The following is a 20,123-nucleotide window of genomic DNA, read 5'->3' as shown; positions in this document are numbered from 1 at the left end:
CGCTCCACTTTCCCATAATGGAGACATTAGGGTCTTTTACCTCTCTGCTATCTATCAGACTCTTTCTTCACTTTCTGTTTTTAACTATCTCTCTCTCTCTTTTCCGTTTCACCCCTCCCCCTCCTCTCTGTGTCCGGGGTCACTGTCTCTCATAGAGTCTCCTGCCCACATCATATCACCGACGGCTTGTCACAGGCAATCAGCCGCCCTGCCTCGCCTCCATCCTCCTCCTTTCCTCACCCTCATCTTCCTCACCTCCCTCGTCTCCCGTCACCTTCTTGTCCTTCTTCCAGTGTCAAAAGTTATTACTCTCAGAAATCATCCCCCCTTCTCTCCCAGACATGTTGGGGTCAGTTACAACATCGTCTATCAGTATCTATAATCACAGCTCCTCCATTCATTTGCACTTTGTTTGCCCCATGGCCAGTCTTCATCCCCCTCTTCTTCTGCCCCCGTGCTGGGATGTAGTGTATTATGAAAACATGTCAGATATTTCTAAAAGATTAAAAGACATTCACATCTTAGCTTTGTTTCAAACACCACGCCTCGGGACAAGAATATGTAATAAGTAATGTTTAAAAAATAAACATCTTTATGAATAAATTATTATAGATTAATGGAATTCATTGCAGCTGCATTCAATTAGTAGGTTTAAAGATGATATCTGCCTACAGAGTTTAATATGAATTCTGTTTAGTGCAGAATCCGAAGGCTCAATGTGCAATTATCAACTGCTTTTATCTACTTAAAAGGGACATGGTCCCGCTTAGAAACATTACAGTGTGAAATATTTTCTAAAAACCTAATTTAGAGACTCTTATTGAGGTAAATATGATCTGGATTTTTTTATTTGAGAAATTAATTCATTATTATTATTTATTTTGAACACGGTTGAATGAATTGGGGCTTTTTTTGTATTTAAATAATTTGAGAGGGTTCTGATAACTGAAGGTTCTACCTCCCATACTATTTTTAAAGACTGTAGGCATGACCAGCAGGCCTGCATGTTGGGGGTGTTCTTGAGGGGTAATAGGGCACTATGAGCTCTTTAAGATACTAAGGTATGCAGTAAGTATGGTAGTCTATGTAACGTATCGATAAAGCAAAGTTGTTAAGATATGAACCTTCAAGCTTTTGTGTGAAGAGATGGCCACATATGAAGGATTTTCAGTGTAGCAAGCTAAGCTACTAAGTGCATCCAGGCTTCTTCTTCTTCCATGTGTTGCCTTCGTCTCCAGTCAAAAGAGAATTTTGAGAAGCAAATGGAGCTAGAGTTGAGATATAACATCTAAGAGCTGACTGTTAGCCACACTTGCATTCAGATGTGTGTTTGTAGAGATGAATAAAGCTAACTCATCATTGGACGATGTCATTAGAGGGAGCTGGGATTACATTATGTCTTTTGTGTTCTGCTTCTTTTAATCTCGACACTGTCTTCCTGCGTACTGCGAATCACAGCTAAAACACTCGTGAATGATTCTCAAACTACAAACAGGAATCAGAGCGCTGTCAACATTATTCCTCGGACCACAGACTCGGCATTCATATGCTGAATCTGTTTATGGAGATTGCTTTCATTTCTGCTCGTATGAATGATCAACGCTGGATCCACCAAACGCTGTCAAACTCCTCCAAACGTCTTCTGTGACTGGTAAAATGCCACCTGTTCATAATTTACAGGCAGGTTTTATTCACCCAGACTCAACCTTCAAGTCCTGCTGTCTATAATTAGCAGAGAAGAAAACTTAACAGAAAGAAAGAATCGCACAGTTTGAAATGAAGAAGTGAAAATCTTTTTTTAATAGCAGTTTGGACAAAAACAGTTTGTTAAAATGATCTTTGAAGCCATAAAAATGTAAATCAAAAGCTCCATTTTCTCTTTGTTTATCACAGTTTGAAATTTGGTGATGCCACAGAAATAAAGAGAGCGGAAGAAACACTTGAAACTAAAGAATTGGACTGTAAAGGAAGTGTTTCCTGCATTAGGATTAGGGATGTTAACAATCAATTAATCGAGTTTTCAATTTTCTATCACATGGAACAAACGTCACGTGGTCTCATATTTCATTCAGCTATCAGGGAGGTGTTTTAAGTTTAAAGCATGTTTCATGTGACTCAGCTAAAGGTCAATGAATCAATCAATCTTTATTTGTATAGCACCAAATCACAACAAACGTTATCTGAAGACTCTTTAACAAACAGAGCAGGTCTAGACCACTCTATGTTAAATTATGAACAGAGACCCAACACCAAGACAAAAATACAGAGGAGCTCCACACCGAGGTCGCCATCTGGATTTCCAAAGTAATTGTTGATTCTTGTCTGATAACTCTTTTTGTAATGGGAATGTCCTTAAGGAGTATAACTTGACAGTTTTAGTCAAACATAGAAGTTGTATAAATTGTACCATGGGCTTATTGTCAGAGAGGAGGAGAGTCAGGTGTATATGCTAACGGAATATAAAGCTAGCAATTGAAGTTGTGAAGTAGCTTTAGCAGCTTACTGGTTCGTCACTTCAAAGGCCTTTAGTACTGCAGCTTATTTACATCATGGGAACAGAAGGGAAGTCATTCAGTACATGTGATAATCTTACCACTGATAAAGAACAAGTTTTCCAATGCTGACAAAGTCTGTTTTGATGAAATGGACCACAGAATGGTGTAAACTGTTCACATAATCTCAGGAGATGTTGTCTGTCATTCCCACAGAGCCTCATTCTCCAAGTTACTGTAGCTGACTTGTTTTGTTGGACGAGTGCACCACAAAACTTCAGCAATCTAACCAATGGAATGACCATGAGGAGCAATTTGGGGTCTCAGGTCTTGACCCGGATCACCTTTTTTGGGGGGAAGTGTAGGAGGTTGAGTTCAATACGCAAAAGACTGGATATCAACATTTACATTATGTTTTACATCAATCAATCTTTATTTGTATAGCACCGGATCACAACAAACATTATCTCAAGACTCTTTTACAAACAGAGCAGGTCTAGACCACTCTATGTCAAATTATGAACAGAGACCCAACACCAAGACAGGATCAGACTCAGTCTGACCCCACCTTAATCCACCATGAGCATTGCATCTCGCAGTATTTAGCTAGTTACAGCGGCAAGGGAAAACTTCCTTTAACAGGCAGAAACCTCGAGCAGAACCAGACTCATGTTAGACAGACATCTGCTGAGACCGAGTTGGGTCTGGAAAGAGGGATAGAGGAGGATAAGAGAGAGAGAGGGAGCAGTGATAGTGATGAGATGAGTAGTAGTAGCTGTTAGCGCTGGAGTCCAGCACGTCTGTGATTCTGACCCGGTTCTGTCAGTTTTATACATTGTATTAATAAGGAACATTTTGCATTGTGTTTGACATGGAAAACATTTTAGTTATTTTTAATGATTAATTGATAATTGGTTGTTAATATTTCCAAATATCGATCACAGGCAAAGATTAAAAGGTCCTCAAACCTCTCTTTCTTATTTGAACTTCATGCAAACAAATATTCTTTTCCTGCTGTAGGTTTGCAAAACTATTGCAAGGTTATGGAAAAAATACACTGATTTATAGGACTTGGTGAAACAGTGAGTAGTAGAAAAAGTTGAGCTTCCAAACTTTTTTCCAGCCTCTATTTAAACCGTCTTTATATACCCCTTCATTCCATCCCTGTCTCCTGGCTTTCCCACCACACTGCTGCACACCGTGACCTCCGCCTGCTTCTCTCCTCCTCTGCTTTCACACTCTGCATCCTGCAGGGATGGAGGGAGAGAGAGGGAGGTGTTAGAAGTGAAGCTGCCTCTTTTTCACACCTCCATCTCGCTCTCTCTCTCTCCCTCTCCGGAGCCTTCCGCCATCCCTCCCTTTCTGCATCACTTCAGACAGGCTAATCTATAGCCTGAAGCAAAGTGGCGGGGGGAAAATGATTTTTATATTTCTTTAAGGAGACAAGGTGAGGGTTAGCCCCAGGGGCTATAGCAGGGAAAATAAGGAGAGACGGCTGGTGTGTGTATGAGTGTGTGTGTGTGTGTGTGTGTGTGTGTGTGCAGGGGATGTGTTAGCTGGTTGGTGGAAGGACGAAAACATGTTTGAAATCTTTTTCAATGTCTTCTTACCTGCACCTCCATCAAGTCAAACTCTGAAGCCAGGTTGCAGGTTCCCCCTTGTGTCTTCTCCTACTCCTTTGTCCTCCTTTCCTTTCCTTCCCTCCTTCCCTCACCTCTTACACTATTTCTTCTTCTACTGTTACAGTGTGATCCCTCATCCCCCCTCATGTGCGTCCTTCTCCAGCCTCAGTGACCTGTAGTCCAGTGATCTTTAATGCATTCACTGACATGCTTTATGGAGGAAGTGCTGGAGTGTTACAGGAGTTCATGCACACACTCCCATGTGTTCTTTGTCAGCAGTACTTGACCTCCTTTGGCCTCCTGCTTAGCTGCACTAAAGAAGATTTCAGAACACGTTATGATGCTAATTTAAATCTAAAAATGTCTTTCTTGTATTAGTATTGCATTAAAAAAATGCATATTAAATCCCTCATTGCATGTGTTAACACATCAGTCCCTCAGTTGAAGTAAAAAAAACGAGGTCTTAATTCCTTTTAATTAAAACATAAACACTGATAGTGATGGGGTATTAGCAACTTTGAGCTTTAACTCATTAAAAGCAGTCTGTTCTTCCAAACCAATCAGATCCGGTTTCTCTCTGAGCTCACTGTTTTTTGTCTCAGGGGCTCCATTTAACTTCTTCTGCGCCCCTGATTGGATTACCATCCCCGTTTTACCCATCAGCTAGTCTCTGCCTCTCCAAATTACCCCCCTCTCCTGCTATTCCTCTAACCCGAGCAGCGATTGCAGTTGACTTAGAGCGGTTGAGTCCATGCAGCGCGGCGGGGGTGTTAATGAATTCCAGCAGACTGCTAAATGAGGACTTATTAAAGTGCTGCCGCCTTGTAGTTTGACATTTCAGAGCTTCTGGTGGAGTTTTAAATCGCTGCCTCTGCAAATGTCACTTGCTGACTCTCTGGAATGGCCAGTCACAAGAATAGAAGCTATTGTTGGCTTCGGATATAGATTGAAAAAGTGTGAATGTTGTAGCTTCATTAATACATAGATGTATAATGCGTGTGTGCTTTTGTGTGTGATGCTGCTAAGCTAATTGTGTTGTGTTTCCTTTCCTGCAGCTACGTCAGATGGGACACGCCAAGGCCTGGATAGCATGAGAGGCGGAGTGTGTGCCACGCAAGGCATGAAGGTGGTCCTGAAAGTGGGGCAGAGTAAGTTTCCCCTCAGATCAACACACACACACACACACACACACACACACACACACACACGCACACATCAATCAATCTTTATCTGTACAGCACCAAATCACAACAGACGTCATCTCAAGACTCTTTCCAAACAGAGCAGGTCTAGACCGTACTCTGTTCTATTATTAACAAAGACCAAACATCAAGACCGGATCAGATCCAGTCCCATAAAGGAGTATCTTATCTTACAGACAGGACTCAGTCTGATCTCATCTTAATCCACCATGAGCAGAGCACTTTGCAGCATTTAGCAAGTTACAGTGGCAAGGACAAACTTCCTTTAACAGGCAGAAACCTCCAGCAGGACCAGACTCATGTTAGACACACATCTGCTGAGACCGTGTTGGAGATGGAAAGAGGGATAGAGGAGAATTAGAGCAACTCCTGGAGTGAACGACACATGGACTGCTCCTCTTCTCCTCACACATTCATAACACATACATTGTTATTAATGCTTCACACACAATTGCTCACTTTACACACAGCAGGACTCACGCACACACTCTGGCTCCTGTTCTCACATCATGTCCACTCTGTACAGTAGAGAGCGGCTCGCATTCATCCCAGAACCTTATCTGACATGCAGACTCTTCTACTTTTTAAGCCCGCTCTTTTATCTCCCTTTCTTTTTACACACACGTACAAAACGCGTACACACACTTGCGCGTGTACATGACTTCTCTGTGCATGTGTTCTCACTCAGAGTATTAGGGCTTGTTAAGTGGTGAGAACAGCGCAGAAGTGTGGGATCAGTCAGCTCTAATGAGCCCTGTTGACTCCCCTCTCACTCTGCCTTTTAACTACGACTGACTGAGGCTGGACACACACACACACACACACACACACACACACACACACACACACACACACACACACACAGACACACACACACACACACACACACACACACACACTCAAACACACACAGTGACACTCCCATATCTCTGTGCTGTAGGTTCATTGAAGGCACAAACTGTAGTGTTGTCAGGCTGTTTGAGGGGAAGGGGCAAGAAAAAAAAGGGCACCTCTCTGCATCGTTGTGAATATTTTTGTGAATGAATGTGATGGAAATTGAAATCTAAAAAAGGAAAACAATACTATTGATATAATATTATAATATTGATTATATTACATGATTAACATAACATAACACAGCATAAATGGCATAATTAACTACAAGGGCATCTATCAATCCATCAAAGAGGAACCCAAAGGAGACCATTAAACATTTATTGACTGTAAGGCATCCAGGAGTATTTTTCACATTATGTTCAATAGAAGGGCATCCAGAGGGCACTTTTTTTTTAAGTTTTGTACATTGGAGGGGCATCCAGAGTGTACCTTTTTAACATTTCAAACATTTAAGGGGCATCCAGAGGGTTCTTTTTTTACATGTCAAACATTTAAGGGGCATCCAGAGGGTTCTTTTTTTACATGTCAAACATTTGAGGGGCATTCAGAGGGTAAATTCTTTGCATGTTGTACATTGGAGTGGCATGCAGAGGGTACTTTGTTTTACATTTCAAACACTGGTGGGGCATCCAGAGGGCACTTTTTTTTTTACATTTTGTACATTGAAGGGGCATCTAGAGGGAACTTTTTTTTTTACATTTTGTACATTGAAGGGGCATCTAGAGGGAACTTTTTTTTTACATTTTGTACATTGAAGATGCATCTAGAGGGAACTTTTTTTTTACATTTGTACATTGAAGGGGCATCTAGAGGGAACTTTTTTTTTACATTTGTACAATGAAGGGGCATCTAGAGGGAACTTTTTTTTACATTTTGTACATTGAAGATGCATCTAGAGGGAACTTTTTTTACATTTGTACATTGAAGGGGCATCTAGAGGGAACTTTTTTTTACATTTTGTACATTGAAGATGCATCTAGAGGGAACTTTTTTTACATTTGTACATTGAAGGGGCATCTAGAGGGAACTTTTTTTTACATTTGTACAATGAAGGGGCATCTAGAGGGAACTTTTTTTCACATTTGTACATTGAAGGGGCATCTAGAGGGAACTTTTTTTACATTTGTACAATGAAGGGGCATCTAGAGGGAACTTTTTTTTACATTTGTACATTGAAGGGGCATCTAAAGGGAACTTTTTTTACATTTGTACATTGAAGGGGCATCTAGAGGGAACTTTTTTTTACATTTTGTACATTGAAGGGGCATCTAGAGGGAACTTTTTTTCATATTTTGTACATTGAGGGGGCATCCAGAGGGAACTTTTTTTTCTTCCATTTTGTACATTGAAGGGGCATCTAGAGGGAACTTTTTTTCACATTTGTACATTGAAGGGGCATCTAGAGGGAACTTTTTTTTTTACATTTGTACATTGAAGGGGCATATAGAGGGAACTTTTTTTCATATTTTGTACATTGAGGGGGCATCCAGAGGGAACTTTTTTTTACATTTTGTACATTGAAGGGGCATCTAGAGGGAACTTTTTTTCATATTTTGTACATTGAGGGGGCATCCAGAGGGAACTTTTTTTTTTCCATTTTGTACATTGAAGGGGCATCTAGAGGGAACTTTTTTTCACATTTGTACATTGAAGGGGCATCTAGAGGGAACTTTTTTTTTTACATTTGTACATTGAAGGGGCATCTAGAGGGAACTTTTTTTTTTACATTTGTACATTGAAGGGGCATCTAGAGGGAACTTTTTTTTATATTTTGTAAATTGAAGGGGCATCTAGAGGGAACTTTTTTTCATATTTTGTACATTGAGGGGGCATCCAGAGGGAACTTTTTTTTCATTTTGTACATCGAAGGGGCATCCAGAGGGAACTTTTTCATATTGTGTACATTAGAGTCATCAAGAGTGTACATTTGTTACGTTCTGTATATTGGAGGGGCATCCAGAGTAGAGGGAACTTTTTACATTTCAAGCATTGGTGGGGAATCCAGAGAGCACTTTTTCATGTATTTTCCAATGAAAGGGACACCAGAGAAGGCAGTTTGTAATGTTTATCTTATCCATGATGGTACTTTAGCGTGTGTGTGTGTGTGTGTGTGTCTGTCCCAGCGAGAACACCACCGGGCACAAACATTAAGCCAACATGTGAAAGTACATGAGCACAAACATGGCCGCAGAGCGAACACACAAGAACACACACATTTCCCCTAACAACAGACCTGCCAGCTACCGCCTGATAACAAAATGAGTCCATTCAGTGTTAAAGCACACAGTCAGGGGTTTTTAATGACTCGTGGCTGCACACACCTCTAATTTGTTTGGAAAATATTCCCAGGTAATGACCCTCACACGCTGCTTTATCTGTGAAGCTGCAGAAAAAAGGCTCATTTAAGCATTTTCACTGACCTGTGCATTCTTACACATAATAGGCACCTGCCCTTCACATGACCCTCCTCACTCACACACATGAACACACACTCCACTGATAGTATTTTTTGAGCCCATCTCTTGTTATCAGGCTGTGTGTGTTGTGGGTGCTCCTCATCAAAGGGCCACATGGCGCTCGAGTCGAGTCGCTCTATCAGCCCACAACATCGACATAGTCAGCTCCATATAAAACACACCTCACACACTTTCTGTCCTCTGGCCTTTCACCACAGACACACACACACACACACACACACACACACACACACACACACACACACACACACACACAGAGAGACACACACACACACACACACATACACTGTAAAAGCCACTTTAACACAACTCTATGAGGTTCTAAGCTGCACAAACAATCTTTACTTCCTGCTTCATCTTCAGTCTTTATCTCTTCTGTCCTTCCTTCGCCTCTTCTCTATTCCCTCTGCGTTTCTTTTTTTATCCCCTTTTCAATTGAGCGACATTACTCACTTCCTTTTCAAATTCCCATTTTCCCCATCCTCATCACTTCCCATTCATTTTGCATGCTGGCCGTCTCCCCTCACAACTCTCTCTCTCAATCCCCCCTCTCTGTTATTTTCACTCTTCTCCTCTGTCTTTCTGTCTTATCTGCTACGTGGCTGAAAGGTCACGTCTGTGTTGTTTGTCGTCTAAATAAGCGGCGTGCCGCCTCGTGGTGATCTCTGATGAGATATGGCGCTCTGCTTTGCTCTGAGGAACACACACGCGCACTCAGAAAACACACACTTGCACCCTGAGCCCACACACACTCATTGACCTGTCTTCTCTTATTTTATTCTTTATCTATCTTGCTTGCTTTCTGTCTCTGTCACACACACACACACACACACACACACACACACACACACACACACACACACACACACACAGAGACACACACACACAGTCTGAACCTAGTCTCTGCTGAGCCGCACAGCAGGGACTGGTGGAGGGGCAGTTTCTATTGATCCAGACAGCACCGCCCCTAACTTCTGTTTGGTCGAATGTCATGAGGGAGCCGCCGGCCAATAGCCTTGCTCTCCTCTAAATGTCAGTATGTATAGGTTGATGGCTGTGCATGCACACACACATTTAGCACTTTCATGGTGAGATCGATGTGCGTGTGTGTGGGTTTACTGTACAGTTTTATCCATAAGCACCCTGCGGTCAGGTCTATTTTTCTCTCTCCGTCTGCTGCAGTGACCAATAACACTCTTTCTTTGTAAAATGTTGCATAAAGCACCGAGCTGAATACTCATACCCCAATATATAACTCTATTCTTGCAGCGTTCACTCGGCCAGATGGCTCGGAAGTGTGCGAAATCAGTATTTTCTGAACCATCTCTTTCAGCCACGAGGAGTGGCACTTCTACAATAGCTGCATCTGTGTGTGTGAGTGTGTGTGCGTGTTTGCATGTGTCACATAAATGCACTTTAATGCCATCAACATTACTGAGGGCTTGCTAGACAGATGGCGTTATTTAGCGACGACAGATTACAAGCCGTTATGGCCTTGTGTAAATTCACTCTGGCCAAAACAACAAGCGGCCTCTCTTTAGTTTCCCATTCAAACAAATGGAAAAGTGCTCGCACGCTGCACAAGGAGGCCCAATCAATATGTGCTCTCCTATAATGGGAGTGAAGGGAGGGAAGCCTTTAATAAGGCTCCTCTGGTTGATTTCTCTTTCTGGCGGGCTCTCTGTTTGCTAATGTCAATTATTTGTTCCAAGTCTGAGAGCCTTGGCTTTTGTGGATGATAGAGGCTGTATCTGTATTTCTGCCATTCTTCTCATATTCCTCTGTTATTTTTCCTCCTCAGGCCAATACGGGCCTCCGAAGAAAGATCCGCCAGCGGGACGCACCACCAGCAGAAACCCAGGTAAGCAAGAGACCAAATGGAGATAATCCTCTGTGGATCCGTCCACAAAATGGATGGAGGGAATAAGCAAAGACCGGTAGATAAAAAGAAAGACAGCAGGGAGAGGGAGGGAGGAGGCGACAGATGGAGAATGTGCAGCGGTGACATCTGTGGATCTCTCTATTTAATTCCGTATCGTTCTCTCTCTCCCTCGCTCTCTCCCTTCTCCTCCTCCTCATCTCTGCGCCTGGCCCTCGGAGCTAAGTGCTGCAGGCGGGGAATGGATGGCTAATAGCTACCTTGGGAGAAGGATGAGAAAGAGAGAGCGGGAGAAGAAAGGAGCGCAAGGGAAGAGAGGGCAGCAGGAGAGAGGGCTGGACCAGCGGCAACATTTTGGAGAGTTATTGTTGTCATTATTTTGGGCGGCCTGGATTCTGTAGTTCTGTCAGGAGAAAGAGAATGAAGAAAGACTTACTGCAACATGAAGAGAGTTAAAAACCAAGTCAGAATGAAACACACTGGGAGTAAAGAGAAAGAAATTAATGAAAGAGAGAGAGAAGAAGGGAACAGATTCATGCTTCTGAGTCATTCATCGGAGGAGATAGAACACGACTTGTTGTGTTTATTTTTTAATTTGTGTACTCCAACAAATGTGCAAATTGGGGGGTTCACACATTGTCTTGTCACATGTCCATACCTCTAATAGGTGAGAACTGTATGTGTGAAGTGAGCAACAATAGGATGCATTCTTTTTACTAGATCAGACGAATAACACCGGACACACTACTAACCAGATTTACATTACACACCTCATGAGGAATTTTTCACATTTCTGACACTCAGACAAGGACACGTCAGCACACACTGAGCTGAGGTTGTATTCTGAAATTCCTTCATCTGTGTAAATTAAATTGAATTCACCTAAATGGATAACTAGCATACTGCTTATTATCCACAGTCTCTCATTTCGTGCAAGATGCAAACAGATGAACAAATAATTAAGCAATTGGCGCAATGTGCTTATTGGATCAGTGTTGTGTATAAAAGCACACATTATTACATTCAACAGACAGGTGGAAGATGCATATGTCTACAGCATTATGAATAAATACAGTAGTATGAGTTAAGGCAAGGAGGAGATTATGATCAGTGTATTGACTCTGAAGTTGTAATTTGTTAGATTAGAGTGGGCAGTGACTGGGCAGAGATATACATATATATTTATTTTTTAATGTGCAAGAAATGTGCTTTACAAGAAGAGGGTGACCAAGTGATAGTAGACAGAATAACAAGTAAACAAGGCACCAATATGGAAAACATTAAGACCAAGAAAGAAGTGATAATAATAATAATAATAATAATAATAATAATAATAATAATAATAATAATAATAATAATAATAATAATAATAATAATAAGAGAATAACCTATAAAAAGTAAGCAATGACTGGGCACAGATAGATGGAGAGGGGTGCTCAGAGCTGCTCATTAAAAAAGATGAAAAATGAACACTTCATTTTTCGGGCCCGTATTAGTTTAAATTTAAATTTATGAACTAGTTCATCCTTTTTTTAAATTTTGTTTTAGGTCGTTTTTGTCTTAATTAGATAGGTCAGCCAGAGAGAAGAGGAAGAGGAAGAAGAAGAAGAAGAAGTGAGGCAGGGTAGATGAGTGGGTGAAGACACATGGCAAATGGTCAGTCAGGAGTATTCTCTGTGATCGATCTTTGGAAATTTTAAGACGCGTTCCATGTCAAAAACAATGCCAAATACATTTTTTTCCCCAATAACACTTTTTCCTTTTTAACACAATGTCAACACCAGTCAAAAGTTTGGAAACACCTTCTCATTCAAGGGTTTGTATTTATTTGAATGACTGTAAACACTGTAGATTTATACTGAAGACATCCAAACTATGAAAGAACATATATGGAATTATTGAATGAACCAAAAAGTGTTAAACAAAGCAGAATCTGTTTTATATTTTAGATTCTGTAAAGTAGCCCCCTTTTTCCTTCATGACAGCTTTGCACACTCTTGGTATTCTCTCAGTCTGCTTCATGAAGTCAATCAATCAATCAATCAATCAATCAATCAATCAATCTTTATTTGTATAGCGCCAAATCACAACAAACGTTATCTCAAGACGCTTTTACAAACATAGGAGGTCTAGACCACTCTATGTCAAATTATGAACAGAGACCCAACACCAAGATAGGATAAGACTCAGTCTGACCCCACCTTAATCCATCATGAGCAAGTGGTCTCCTGGAATGGTTTCTAATGAACATGAGCCTTGTCAGGAGTTCATTTGTAGAATGACTTGCCTTCTTAATGTGTTTGAGACCATCAGTTGTGTTGTTCAGAGGTAGGGTTAGTACACAATGGATAGCCCTATTTGACTACTGTTGTAATCCAGATTATGGCAAAACCAGATTATTTCATAGTTTTGATGTCTTCAGTATTAATCTACAATGTTGAAAATAATTACAATAAATAAAAACCATTGAATGAGAAGGTGTGTCCAAACTTTTGACTGGTAGTGTGTATAACTGACAGTATTGAATATCTACATCATCATCTTGAGGTGTTCAAAATGTTACACAATCTGAATATCAACGTGTGGAGCAGGCTCATAATCTCTTCAGATATACAGTCATAAAAGTGAAGGCTCAGACTTCAACAAGGGAACTGAACAAAAACATATTTCAGACTCACAGTGTCCAGTTTTCTGTCTACTCATTCTTATTGAGAAAAATAAGCAGGTGTCAGCCGGGAGTGCAACCGGGTCAGAATCACTTTTTGTTATTTATATAAAGCCCCTTCTTGGAAATTATTTTTGTATGAAAGTGCTTTAAATACAGGATGACTCATCAATTGATTGATTGATTGATTGATTGATTGATTGGTTGATTGATTGATTGATTGATTGATTGATTGATTGATTGATTGATTGATTGATTGATTGATTGATTGAGAAATATAATCAACAACAGAACACTTCCTGAAAGGTCAAATACAGTCATGAGGGGGAAACCAATCATCAAAAATAACACTATGTCATGACCTTGACTTGCTCTGTTACCTGTTGAATGTCACTCTTCAAAGTAATATCCTCTTGAAATAAGAAAAAGTCAGAGGCAGAGAGGGACGATGGCATCGACTGAGGAGTGATATGAAAAGGAAACAAAGGACAGAGTAAGACTCAGAAAACAGGAGGAGTGAGAAGGTGAGGCAGAGGAGGGGAGGTCGAGGAAGAGGAGATAATAAAGGGAGCCGGTGAAAGGCGGCAATGATAATGGAGATGGAGAATGAGGGATATTGGTTTAATGGAGGGAGGAAGGAGTGTACAGGGAAGAGAGGGGAGTGTAATGGACGCCTGACATTAGTGCTTTGCTCCCAGTCAGTCCAACGCCACGGGGGGCTCAGCAGCAGAGAGGAGAGGGTTTTTGCATGTATTTGCTTGCATGGTTGTGTATGTGCTTTTGTCCATATGTGTGTTTATGTTGCAAGGCCCTGAGCTTAGAGCGAGGTAGGTCATTATGGCTACAATAACCCAAAGATAGACCGAGCCACGAAGCAAGGGAGGGCGAGGAAGCACAGGAGACGCAGGAGAGACACAGACAGGGAGAAAAGAAAGAGATGTGTGCCAAGAATAATGATGGATCAATCCAGAGGCTCTATATAGGAGGGACTCGCATTACCAGCCTTAACCAGTTCACCACACACATCCACACGGTCCTGTGCCAGAGCCCGGCTCTGTAAACTCACACACAGATGCACACACTCATACATGCATCCTGACCAGAATCCACCTGCTGAGTTCTGACCCGGTCTCCTGCAGAGAAAACTGTGAGCTCCGGGGTTGTGAAGATCTTAGGTTTCAGGCAGACACACAGCAGACAGAAGCAGCAATCGAGGAGCAAACAGAGAGATAGCGTGACAGACAGTTTGATAAACAGACAGACAGACAGGCAGGCAGGAAGGCCAGCAGGCAGGCGGAGTGTGTGGTCTGGCGGTTGAAGCCGAGCAGGGAGGCTCTCTTTATGTGGCTAGCTTTAATACAAAGTAAATACAGTTGTTAAGGTTAGGGAAATAGAGTGTGTTACCTTGACACACATTGTGGCTTGGACTGAATGTCCATGAGAGTACACTGTACAGTTCCCTCACACTCACACTCACACACACCGTCTGCAGACATCCCTCTCTCTGTTTTATATGCACTGCTGTCCACTTCATTGCATCAATAAAGAAACCACATGTGAGCGCCTGTGAGATCTGCTGCATACTGCTGCATTCCTCTGGGTTAAGTCTCTGGAGCTTCCACTAGCAGACCTAGACCATCCCCTTTTCTTATGTTATTGTTGTCCAGGTCCATAAGGATTGGTATGGTAATTTAAAAGCTCATGAAAACACAAATTGTGAAAGCAAGCTGTGTTATTGCTCTGCTATACGATGAAGATGATGATGTTGAATATGCATTTAAGCAACTTGGAGTACTGTGGATATAGGAATAAGTTTTTCTTCTGATTCCTTTCAGGCGGCGCAGGAAACTCCACCCAGTCTAGAGGACCTAACACCTTCGGGAGTGAGGGCACCGACGAGAACGGGCCCTTTCAAACCTCCAACATAGCCCTTATTGCCGGTGCCGCAGGAGGGTCTGCCTTCCTCCTGCTGGTCACCGCTGTGATCTGCGTGGTGTGCTACAGGCGGAGGCACGCCAAACACTCAGACACCCATCACCCTCCACTGTCACTGTCCTCGCTCACCAGCCCCAAGCGGGGAGGAGGTGGCGGCATCTCCAGCTCTAATAACAATGGTTCAGAGCCCAGCGACATCATCATCCCTCTGCGGACATCAGACTCAGCCTACTGCCCGCACTACGAGAAGGTTAGCGGAGACTACGGACACCCGGTCTACATCGTCCAGGAGATGCCTCCTCAGAGCCCGGCTAACATCTACTACAAAGTATGAGACAGCCGCTGCTCCAGCTGGACACGCCCTACTCCTTCTTCCCATAACCAACCAACCCCCTGCTCAAATATGAAGACACAGTACAGCTCCCCATCACAGCTCCAGCCCTAAACCCCTTAATACAACTAGTCCCGTTCCATGGACCCCCCTCACTGCCCGGGAGCTGGCCACAGTTGTGTTTCTAGCTGAACAGCCCCCCCATCTTCACACACCTGGGCCACCGAGTGTGTGTTCAGGGCAATGTCGTATTCGTATGTAGCCCTGCTAAGGTCCCAATGAACGGGGCTAAATCCTCTGAGTGCCCCCTTCTTGCTAACTCAGAACTATACAGACCCGCCCATGCTAAATGGAAGAGTTGAACCCATAATGCCTGTATGTTTGTGTGTGTGGAAACACACTGATTTTCTAGGAGTCTGAACCAGGGGTTGGGTTTTTTTTCTTTTTACAAAAGAGAAAAAGTAATAGAACTATAACGGAATAAACTACAACCCTGATCCCACTCTGATTCCAAGAGGCCATACCTGCCTAGTTCACCGCCCCACCCACTCAGAGCTCCGTCAGCCAGAGACTGGCCCCCGCCACTAAACCACCAATAGGATTCTAGCTTGTTTGTGTTGTTTCTCCTGAGAAAATGGGGGCCTCAGACTCATTCAATCAGCAAGCCCGGGCGACGGTCACATGACCAGCCCCAGGCCCGAGGAGGTCTGACCAGCCGGTGACACTCAGAATCTTGTATATTTTAATAATAATGTGTGTGAGTGACTGCGTGAGTGGGCATACGACGTGGATAATAATTATGGCGCTGCTGCTCCACATTAGACATGTGTGCAGTGAGTGTGCTTCAGTACAGCCAGTTTGCATATGAGTTTGCATATGCGTGTCTGGGGTTTAGTTTGTGTGCGTTCGCTTCGTGTGTGCGTGAGTGTGTGTGTGTGTGTGTGTGTGCGTTCTTTAGACTTGTCTTAAATACCAAAACACAAAATAGTGAGCGAATATCAAAAAAGTGAGATTTTTTATCGCTATCAACACTTATAGATTATATATATGAATATCCAGTAAATAATTTTTAGATGTTTCTTTCTGTTTTCTATTGTTTTATTATTTTGACCCACTCTGTTAAACTACACTTTTGTTGCTAGACATTTTTTATCTGCTATTTTTGTTTTTCACAACTTAGGACGACCTTGTTTCCTTCCTTTTCCCCGTCCCTTGTATATTAATTTAATCCCCTCTTTAGTTTTCTTGGTGAACAGAGGTTGTGTCTCTCTTCCTCTCTTCCCTCTCTCATTCACTCCCTCCTTCCCTCCCTCCCCTCCCTCCTTCCCTCCCCCCACCCCTCTAGGGTCTCTGAACTCTGTGTATATTTTTATAGCTCCTTGTACTATGCTGTAGTTTTGAAGTTTAGACCTCGTTTGTGGAAGTGTTGAGGTAGAACCATCTATGAAAGTTTTTTTTTTCAAACGCTTTTTTTGAAACGCAGAAGTGAAAAGAAGTGAGGGGTGGGGGAGGGGGTGATGGTGTGGAAGAGGGGGGGATGAAATGAAAAAGAAGAATAAAGGAAACAGAACAGGGCGAGAGAGTGCTGTCTAGGGAGGAGAAATAAAGCGGCGTCTGAATGCAGAACTTTAAAAAAAAAAAACGGAGGGAGGGAGGGAGGGAGGTGTGGGGAAGAAAAGACTCTGAAGGAATTGCACACACAAAAAAAAAGAAGCTGAGGGGAGGGGAGGATGGGAGCAGCAGGAGTAAGAGATGAAGGATCCCAAGGATGGAGAGAGCAGATGAAAGAGTGGCTGGAGAAGGAGCAAAACTTTTTCTTTGAACGGAGGGTCTGAACCTCCTGAACGAGGCGCCGGACCAACAGCCAAAATGGATTTCTGAAGAGTTGAACTTTAACCATGGAAAGGAGAGATTTCATCACTCTCTCTCTCTCACACACACACGCACACACACATCTTCTGAGACTCGGTCACACTTTATGTTAACGTGAAGTGGCGCATTTCAGATTTTTTCCACCAACATTTGTGTTGAAATGCATCTCTGTATCACACAGGCACTCTCATCTCTTCTGAAGACACGCAAGCTGCAGACACACACACAGACACACACACACACACACACACACACACAAGAAATCCCCCAGCACTCGGTACACTCTGTTTCTCTCCGTTTGACACGCACACAGCCTCCCACACAAATTTCACACCTTTTAATGACTGTCACAAATGCCTCCTGATTGCATTGAGTGACATATATTCTCTCTCTTGCTCCGTCGCTCAAACACATTCACGCAAACACTCTCACCCACACGCAACGAAAATGCTTTCATGTGACTTTCTGTGATTAAGACTAACCCGATGGACATGGGAGAGATGAAAAGTGCGCTTGTGTGTTTTCTCCTTTCCTTCACACACACACACACACACACACACAATCAAACAAATACGCTAGTGCCCAGCACCTCAACCTTAGAGGGCAACAACACGTGGCCGTGTTTAGAGGTGCAATATGTTCACATGTGCATACTAAAAAAAGCTGTTTTGTGTTGCTCAGACCTGTTTATTGCTTCTGTGTAAACTGGGTGGCATTGGAGACCTTAAGTTTTCTTTCTTAGACACACACACATGCACACACACACACACACACACATACATAAGGCCTCCTGTGATGTAGCCATGTTTTCTGTGTGAAGCCAGTGTTAAATCTGGACCTTATGGCATTTCTCAACTGTGTTTTGTATCTAACATCTTATACTGAGATATCTTTCATAAAGGGTCACATTTGTCTGATATGACTTTGTTCAACACATGATGACGATGATGTTCAGATATGTTTTTGTATCACGGATGAGTTTGGATTGTACTTGACAGTATCAGAATTGTTTTGGAAAATGAAACGGGAGGGCAACACCTCAGATTCTTCTTTTTGTACAACGACCAACGTGTGTTTTTCTTTTAATGTATGCTGTTAAGTCTATGTCTATTTAAACATGCTCAGAATACCTAAAATATCCTCCAAGCCAAATGAAGTGTCTGTTTCTCTCTCTTCAACAACTCTTGTGTGCCCTCTAATCCAGAATGACAGTATTGTTTCTTTAAATCACAAACGGCTGCTGCCACGAGAGGGGATGAAAACTTGTCGGACTTTTCGGTACCTCCGCCGTCAAAAAGGAGTTTTTCAGCCCGTTTTTCGCTCCCGCCTCCCTCACAGCAGAATGTCAAGTATCTCTGTTTCTTTTCTGTATCGTTTGATTTCCATGTTGTTGTTATTGCGAAGCTGTGTCTCTGGCTCTCACTGTTTTGTGTTTGACTGGCCGACTCAACATGTTGGCTTTTCGATAAAACCACGGACGCTGCCGCCGCCGCTGGTTGTCATACTGAAAAGAGAAAGAAGAAGAAGAAGAAGAAGAAGAAGAAGAAGAAGAAGAAGAAGAAAAAGTGCTGTTTCTATGGACGAGGGGAGAGAGAGAAAAAAAAGTGACCGCCGAGCCCCCTCACCTCTCTGTTGGTGAAAGTGTGTGTATGTGTGTGTAAATGTGCGTGAGTGTATTTCTTTGTGCCAATAGACAGCGAGTGGAGGCCGCGGTTGCGAGGTGGCTCTCGTATGTAACGTGTTGAGACTTTGTATTTGGGACACCTCTGTGTGAGAGGGGTTTTTTGTGTCCTCTCCTCCTCTTCTCTCCTCCTTACCACCCTGTCTACTCATCACAACAACCCCTGAACCCTCCCCCACTTCTCTCCCTCTCCCCTGCCCCCCCTCTCCCCTACACACCTCTACAGAGAGGAAAAAACTAGTACATTCCTGGTTTGGAAAAAAAATGGTTGAATAAAAAAAACAAACAAAAATGTTTAAGCACCACTCTGTTGGTCCTGCTGTGTGATTCATTACTGTGTGAGGGGCGACCGGGGTCTTTTGTTCTGCTACTGTGTGTGTGAGAGAGAGAGAGAGAGAGAGAGAGAGAGAGAGAGAGAGAGAGATCCTGAGGCCCACTGGCAGCCCAGCCTTTAATAGAAGGTCTCTCCCCTTATCTCTGCTCTGGGCTTGTCTCAGCAGGGGCTCTTTCACTGCCTCTGCTAATAACACTGCCATTACACACACACACACACACACACACACACACACACACACACACACACACACACGCACACATACTGGCTCTCCCACTGGTGTTATCAACAAGTTATCAAACCCGGCTTCGTTAGTGTTGAGTGTTGCTTGGCAACGTATTGACAGAGCTGATTTTGTTCTATGTCTCCCTCTTTAAAACCCTGATTTCCCCCTCTTTGTGGTGTGCCTCCATGGTAACTGTTAGCGTCTTTTGCTCCCTGACAGAATTTGTTTCATCCGGTTGCATACGTGTATCAGTGAGACTGTTTGAATCCCTTTAAGAGCACACAGTGCCATCAGGGTGGCCCATAGGATGAGATGAACAGGCAGCTGCCATTACCCTTTGATCTCTGGAGTGTGCGAGAATGCCACACACACACACACACACGCACACGCTCAATGACCGCAACTACACAAACACTGGCATATCCTAATTCAATTGCATGCACTGCCACACATACAAACACACAGGCATTGACAACCTGTTGCGGGTGCTGATCAAGCGGCAACCTCCGG

At 42.9% G+C, this 20,123-nt stretch overlaps 1 protein-coding gene across 1 annotated transcript in view; it reads left to right on the top strand.

Moving 5' to 3' along the window:
- Window positions 1-19,358, top strand: part of efnb3b (ephrin-B3b) — a 110,013-nt gene extending 90,655 nt beyond the window's left edge. Inside the window, exons 3-5 of the mRNA XM_034676118.1 lie at window positions 5,170-5,262; window positions 10,492-10,551; window positions 15,070-19,358. Coding sequence (XP_034532009.1) covers window positions 5,170-5,262; window positions 10,492-10,551; window positions 15,070-15,503 — 587 coding nt within the window. The 3' untranslated portion in view covers window positions 15,504-19,358. The remainder of the gene's footprint in view (window positions 1-5,169; window positions 5,263-10,491; window positions 10,552-15,069) is intronic.
- The last annotated feature ends 765 nt before the right edge of the window (window positions 19,359-20,123 follow it).

This window comes from Notolabrus celidotus, chromosome 23, assembly GCF_009762535.1.
Source record: "Notolabrus celidotus isolate fNotCel1 chromosome 23, fNotCel1.pri, whole genome shotgun sequence".
Lineage (NCBI taxonomy): Eukaryota > Metazoa > Chordata > Actinopteri > Labriformes > Labridae > Notolabrus > Notolabrus celidotus.
The sequence above is the reverse complement of the archived record's forward strand: the minus strand, read 5'-3'. Positions and strand labels throughout refer to the sequence as shown.